A 7,903-nucleotide genomic window follows, 5' to 3' on the forward strand; every position below is an offset into this window, starting at 1 on the left:
CCCTCTTGAAGTAAATGCTGGCATTGCATTTGCCTTCCTCACTACCGATTCAACTTGCAGATTAACTTTTTGGGAATTCTGCAACAACACTCCCAAGTCCCTTCGCACCTCCGATTTCTGGGTTGTTGAGTCATAGTGTGATACAGTGTGGTAACCATCCCTTCGGCACCAACTTGCCCACACCGGCCAACAATGTCCCAGCTACACGAGTCCCACCTGACTGCATTTAGTCCCTATTCCTCCAAACCTGTCCTATCCATGTACCCGTCTAACTGCTTCATAAATGTTGGGATACTCCCTGCCTCAACTGCCTCCTCTGGCAGCTTGTTCCATACACCCATCACCCTTTTTGTCAAAGGGATTCTCTCCCCATTTAGATAATAGTCTATGCCTTTATTCTTACGACCAAAATGCATGACTCCACACTTTGCTCCACTATATTCCATCTGCCACTTTTCACCCCACTTTCCCAAATCTGTCCAGGTCACATTCCTGCCTGAATGCCTCAGATTTCCAAACGCTGGCTGCTGGGGTGAGGAAATTCCCCCTTATCCGTCCTCAGCGGCCGCCCCCTGGGTCTGAGTGTGATCCTCGACACCCTCATCCCCTGCCCTGTCCGTGATCCACCACGACCATCTCCCATGCTGCTGATGCTGGAGAACAGTCCCAGTCTGCCTGCTACCCTCACCCACCACCCCTGGCAGCAAGACACCGACTGTCATTGTGCTCTCAGCCCACATTCCCTCTGCTGGGACTCCACATCTGCTCTGCTGGGACTCCACACCTGCTCTGCTGGGACTCCACACCTGCTCTGCTGGGACTCCACACCTGCTCTGCTGGGACTCCACACCTGCTCTGCTGGGACTCCACACCTGCTCTCCACACCTGCTCTGCTGGGACTCCACACCTGCTCTGCTGGGACTCCACACCTGCTCTGCTGGGTCTCCACACCTGCTCTGCTGGGACTCCACACCTGCTCTGCTGGGACTCCACACCTGCTCTGCTGGGACTCCACACCTGCTCTGCTGGGACTCCACACCTGCTCTGCTGGGACTCCACACCTGCTCTGCTGGGACTCCACACCTGCTCTGCTGGGACTCCACACCTGCTCTGCTGGGACTCCACACCTGCTCTGCTGGGACTCCACACCTGCTCTGCTGGGACTCCACACCTGCTTTGCTGGGACTCCACACCTGCCCTGTGACACTCAGCCACCCAGATGGCTATGAAGTCCCTTCCAGCACAGGTGGATCAGTGTAGGAAGGAACTGCAGGTGCTGGTTTACACCAAAGATAGACACAAAATGCTGGAGTAACTCAGCGGGGGACAGGCAGCATCTCTGGAGAGAAGGAATGGGTGACGTTTCGTGTCTAAGGGCCTCGACCCGAAACGTCACCCATTCCCATCCAGAGATGCTGCCTGGCCCACTGAGTTACTCCAGCATTTGTGTCTACCACCGCTGAATCGGTGTTCCAACATCTCCACATCCCCTTCCATCATCTCCTGAAATCATTGAATTGCCAAAGATTTCTGCCAGTGTGCAGAGAGAAGAGATTACAAGCACCGACACAAGCTAGAAGCAGGAAGTGGCAGCTTCGGGGCAGGCCAGTGGGCACAGGCACGTGATCAGGGTTCCCCCTCCCCTCTCCCAGCCCTGCTCCTGCTCCACACCGCCCAATGTGTGATCGTGACCATCCTCTAGCAGGAAGGCAGTTGTGGTGGTGCTATATGGTTCTATGTTTCCCCTCTCACCTTAAACCTGTGTTCTCTGGTTCTTGACTCCCGGCCTGGTAAAAGACTTTGCATTCCCCTCACCCATCCCCCTCATGATTTTATACACATATATATGTGCACCCCTCATCCTCCTGTGCTCCAAGGATTAAAGTCCTAGCCTACCCAACCTCTCCCCATAGCTCAGGCCATCAAACCCTGCAAACATCCTTGTAAATCTTCTCTGCACTTTCTAGTTTAACAACATCCATCCTATAGCAGGGGAACCAGATATTGGTCGCCCAACCTTGGCAGTGGATTTAATAGAGAGATAAGGGCCTGAATATAGTGGATGCAGACAGAAGGTTTCCACTAGTGGGAGAGTCTAGGGCCAGAGGCCAGAGCATCAGAGTAAAAGAACACAACTTTAGAAAATAAATAAGGAATTTCTTTAGTAAGAGGGTGGTGAATCTGTGACATCCATTGCCACAGACAGCTGTGGAGGCCAAGTCAATGGATATTTTTTAAGGTGGAGATTGACAGATTTTTAATTAGTAAAGGCGTCAGTGGTCATGGGAGACGACCAGAGAATGGGTTTGCGGGGGAAAGATAGATCAGCCATGATTGAATGGCAGTGTAGACTTGCTGGGCTGAATGGCCTTACTCTGCTCCTAGAACTAATGAACATGACCCCATGTGCCATTTGAGGCACAATTGAGGAATTGATCCCCAATATTTATCCGTGACCCATCAGTTGTTTCTCTACAGAGGCAGCACTGAACACATGTAGCGAGGCTGCACCTCACACAGCTGGCTTTGGCAACAGCTCTGCTCCAGACAACTGCAGGGTGGTGGATATCGCCCAGTCTATCACACAGATCACACTCCCCATCACTGATTCCATCTACACTCTGTGCTGCCTCGGGAAGGCAGCCAACATGAACCAAGACTGGCCCGTGTCACCACATTCCTCCTCCCAGAAGATATAGAAACTTGGCCGAAGCGGCACCACCAGACTCAGGAGCAGATTCTTCCCCTGAACTGTCCTTCCATAAGACAGGGTATTGTCCGACTGTCCGACTCACCTCCACCTCCACCCCATTGAGGACATTGGGCGTTGCCTCTGGAACTGGTGCGCTACAATGCTGAGAACTGTGAGAGTTGGGCTGGTACTTATGTATAATATCTGATCAGGTAGCATGCAAAACAAAGCTTTCATCCGTGCCTTAGTAGACGTGACAAAAACTCAAACCTATCGAGTAACTGCGGGGAGATTTCTCCCTCCCACCCCCAGTATTAAACCCTCACCCACATCACTAATAGTGTGTGTGTGGGACTGGCCGGTGCTGCAGTGTGCAGGATGCTGCTGACCTCCATGCTGAAGCAGAGACTTCACGGACCACAGACAGAGCTCTCTCTCCCCGCTGCAACTCCAGCTGGCATTTTGTGCACAAAACAGGTTTCATTCTCCCCCACACACAAGCTGCATAGCATTGGAGAAACAGCACAACTTCCCACGGAGTACGGGCAGGGCAGGGTGGGTGGGTGGGTGGGTGTACTCAATCACAAACCCCACACACCTCTAAGGAACAAAATGGTTTTAATTGGGAACTAATGGAGATCCACACAGAGGGGACACTTCCCCGTCTGATTCAGGAACACGCGTCATTTAAAGTTATCTGTGCAAACTATCAGTTATTAACTTTCACAGTCTCCTTTAAAACAAAGTCCCTTCAAGAAAACAAGAAAACCAACCCCCCCCCCCCAGGTCTGGTTTAAACCCCGGGAGACTTGGCCCACAACACGAAGCAGAAACACGGATGAGATCCAGCCCGAGGGTTGTGTGTGACCACGGCCGCAGTCACGGACAGTCGGTGTGAAGCGATGGCCCGGGGTTGGCAGGGCAGAACCAGCCCGCGTTGTTGTGAGCCACGTTGTGTCACAAGCACGGCTTGCCGGCGGCCTCACGTTTAGCGTGGCCGAGCTGTGCCGTGCAGTTGTACAGCCGGTTCACCTTGAGCAGGTCGAGCTGACTCAGCCGGCGTCTCTGGCCGATCACCGTGCCCCGACCCGGCTGTCCCACCGGCGTCAGCGTCGGCTGCCCGTTCCTGGAAAACGCCGACCTGCCGGCGGACAAGGCCATCAGCGCTCAGTAACATATGATACACGTCATGGTTGATAGGAGAAGAATTAGGCTATTCGGCCCATCAAGTCTACTCCGCCATTCACTCATGGCTGATCTATCTCTCCCTCCTAACCCCATTCTCCTGCCTTCTCCCCATAACATCTGACACCCGCACTAATCACAAATCTATCTATCTCTGCCTTAAATATATCCACTGAGGAAGTTTACAAGAATTATCCCAGGAATTAGTAGGTTAACCTATGATGAGCATTTGACAGCACTGGGCCTGTCGCTGGAGTTTAGAACAATGAGGCGAGACCTCATTGAAACAGAGAATAGTGAAAGGCTTGGGTAGAGTGGACGTGGGGAGGATGTTTCCACTAGTGGGAGAGTCTAGGACTAGAGGTCATAGGCTCAGAATTGAAGGACGTTCCCTTAGGAAGGAGATGAGGAGGAATTTCTTTAATCAGAGGGTGGTTAATCTGTGGAATTCTTTACCACAGAAGGCTGTGGAGGCCAAGTCAGTGGATATTTTTAAGGCAGAGATAGATATATTCTTGATTAGTACGGGTGTCAGGGGTAATGGGGAGAAGGCAGGAGAATGGGGTTAGGAGGGAGAGATAGATCAGGCATGATTGAATGGTGGAGTAGACTTGATGGGCAGAACGGCCTAATTCTGCTCCTATCACATGACCTTATAGCAAGACTGCCCAAGGCATCATCAACAATGCATTTATGCAACAGCTGTTTTCTATGACTAACTTTTATTCAGTTTTGAGTTACAGCATAGAAACGGGCCCTTCTGACCCCCCTAGTTCTACATCTGACTTTCTCATCCACTGCCGACACACTTGGTGAAATTAACCTACAAACCCACACGTCTTTGGGTAGTGGGAGGAAAATAGTGGACCTGGGGGAAGTCCACATGGTCACAGGGAGAACGTGCAAACTCCACACAGACAACACCCAAGGTCAGGATAGACCTGGGTGTCCGGCACTGAGGCAGTGGCTCTGCCTGTTCCACCACTGTGCGATCCTGAATGCTTCATGAAATAGCAACTGCAAACGGGGAAGGGCAAGGAAAAGCTTGCCGACGTTGGCAGCATCAAAAATGTTGCTTTAAAGAGAAGGGGCAAAGGGTTTAAGGAGGAGATTGCAGAGTTTTGTACAGGGACAACATCCAGGGCCAAATACCAAAGCTGGACAGTGGAGATCAGGGAGGGTTGTGGGCAGAAGCTCACAGATTAACGAGGGTCAGTGGACAACATTGATTGGCAAAACACCGCTCCATGCAGCTTGGGAGAAGGGGAATTGGACAGGCTGGTCTACAAAGCTCACACTTACTGCCACCAATGCTGAGCGGGATCTGAATATGTAGCGGGACGTGGGAACTGCCGTACACCAAGGTGACAACACACAGCTTCATCCTTACCTGCTGTAGTGCAAGATGGAGCCATAATCATACTTGGTCTTCAAATTATTAGTGTTTTGCTTCAGGAAATTATGTTCATAACCTGAAACAGATGGAACAAAGTGACAAATCCTAGCATTTAGATGGACCTGAACAGCAGAGAAACTAACCAACAAACATACCAGAACATGGATAACTTAGTTTTCCGTTTGAATAAAGGAACGGTCTGTTAAAATGTGAGTGTTCTTAGCCATTTCCCCGATTCATCACCAAACTGTACAACATCCTACACCCACCTTGCCCATGCCAACTGTGATGCCCATCTACGCCAACCCCTTTAACCTTCCATATAAACTCCTCCAGCTTCCACATCCAATGCATTATCTTCTGAATTCCTTGACCTTCAGTACGATCCCACTGATAATATCCCCATCTTCAACACTTTCTGCAGAGACTACTCCTTTAACCTTTTGCACAAGTTCAAACTTTGTCCCTCTCACTTTAAAGCCATGCCCTCTGGTATTTGATATTTCCACCCTGGGGCAGAGGTGGACTGTCTATCCTATATATGCCGCTCATTGTAGAACACGGAACAGTACAGACAGGAAATGGCCCTTCGGCCCACAATGTACCTGCCGAACATTGCCAAGAGCATCTTATCTTCCTGCTCAAGATCCATATCCATTCGCTTATCTAGAATCTCTTAAATGCCACCATCATATCTGCTTTCATCACCACCTCCAGACTCCAGCAACATACTCCAGACACCCACCGTACAAAAATACATGAGCTGCACATGTCCTTTAAGCCTTTAAAGGGATGTTACAGAAGCACAAGTTGGGGAGATGAACAGCTTCTTGGACCGAATGGCACAAAAGTTCACTAAACATCTGTGCTATTGTGAACTCACCAAAGTGGTTCTGTCTCAACTGCCTCAGTTCAGGGGCAGGTAGATGGGCCACAGGTGCTGGCATGAACAATACTGGCAGAGCCAGCATTTATAGTCCATCCCTACCTGCCCCAAGAGGCAGTTCACAGTGACCAACATTAGACAGATGGGCTGTGCTGGCAGCTCGACTCTCTGAAGGGCAGGACCAAACCAAACTGTCCAGCTGTTTCATCATTAGTCAGACACACTCCAGATGTAATCAACCTCTGGAATTCTGCCACTGGTGAAATCTGAACTCTGGTCCCCAAGTCAATGATCCACAACTGGGGCTGACATTTGCCAATCTTTACTAACCCCATTCTCCTGCCTTCTCCCCATAACCCCCGACACCCGCACTAATCAAGAATCTATCTATCTCGGCCTTAAAAATATCCATTGGCATGGCCTCCACAGCCTTGTGTAGCAATGAATTCCACACATTCACCACCCTCCGACTAAAGAAATTCTACCTTACCCCTTCCGAAAGGAACGCCCTTTAATTCTGAGGGTATGACCTCTGGTCTTGGATTCTCCCACTGGTGGAAACATCCTCTCCACATCCACTTTATCCAGGCCTTTCATTGTTTGGCAAGTTTCAATGAGGTACCCACTCATCCTTCCAAACTCCAGCGAGTACAGGCCCAGTGCCGTCAAACGCTCATCACATGTTAACCCACATTCCTGGGATCATTCTGGTAAACTTCCTCTGGACCCTCTCCAGAGCCGGCACATCCTTCCTCAGACATGGTGCCCAAAATTGCTCAAATGAAGTCTGACCAGCTCCCTAGAATGCCTCAGCAGTACAGTCCTGTTTTTGTATTCTAGTTCTCTCAAAATAAATGAGTTTTCCTTCCTGACTACCAATTCAACTGCAAATTAACTTTTTGGGAATCCAACACCAGCACTCCCAAATCCCTTTGTATCTCTGGTTTCTGAATTCTCTCCCCATTTATCCCTACTACTAAAATGCACGACTCCACACTATATTCCATCTCCCTCTTCTCTGCCCACTCTCCCAATCTGTCCAAGTCCTTCTGCAGTCCCTGCTTTCTCTGTCCCTAAACCTATCTTTATATCATCTGCAAACTTGGCCACAAAGTTTTCCATCTCCACACGCAAGTCATTGATATACAACGTGAAGAGTCGCGGCCCCAGCACCGAGCCCTGCAGAACTCTGCTAGTCACTGGCACACAGACATTGTGCTGCACTGTCCCATGTCCTCTGTAGACAGAAACCCAGAACTTGCCCCGGGTCCACTCTGTGGTGAAGGACATGTGATAGGGGAGGAGGGCATTACCAGGCCACACGTTCTTCCACTCGATCTTGATGTATTTATCACGGTCGCTGCGGGCGTGCTCATGCCAGAAGCCCAGCGAGTGCATGATCTCGTGCTCCACAACACCCTTCCCCTTCGTCAGGCACGGCTGGCTCAGCGATACGAGCTGCATGCCACCCACCCGACCCACTGATGCATAGCACCTGGGGGGGAGAGACAGAGATGCACAGATCAGTGAATGTAGGCATTGGGGACAGGGAGACAGGCACAGTATCATCCCACCCACCCCAGACACACAGCACCTGGGAGAGAGAGAGGAAGAGATACACAGGGAGAAACTGCAACAGGCAGTGAGGGCAAAACATGCCACTGCAGGCAATGCCAACACAGACCCCAATGCCCTGCATGCGGTGGGTGGGCTCTGAACTGGATTCTGTGTTTGGGTCCCTGAT

The 7,903-nt window shown here is 50.7% G+C and overlaps 1 protein-coding gene across 1 annotated transcript; it reads right to left on the minus strand.

The window, feature by feature from the left end:
• Positions 1 to 3,547: 3,547 nt before the first annotated feature.
• On the minus strand, positions 3,548 to 7,673 carry LOC129713152 (astacin-like metalloendopeptidase). The gene is made up of 3 exons (XM_055661985.1): positions 7,473 to 7,673; positions 5,268 to 5,349; positions 3,548 to 3,833 (listed from the first exon to the last, which is right to left on the minus strand). Exons 1-3 carry the CDS (start codon positions 7,621 to 7,623, stop codon positions 3,650 to 3,652), a joined length of 417 nt encoding a protein of 138 aa, XP_055517960.1. The 5' UTR covers positions 7,624 to 7,673; the 3' UTR covers positions 3,548 to 3,649.
• Positions 7,674 to 7,903: the final 230 nt, after the last annotated feature.

This window comes from Leucoraja erinacea, chromosome 35, assembly GCF_028641065.1.
Source record: "Leucoraja erinacea ecotype New England chromosome 35, Leri_hhj_1, whole genome shotgun sequence".
Lineage (NCBI taxonomy): Eukaryota > Metazoa > Chordata > Chondrichthyes > Rajiformes > Rajidae > Leucoraja > Leucoraja erinaceus.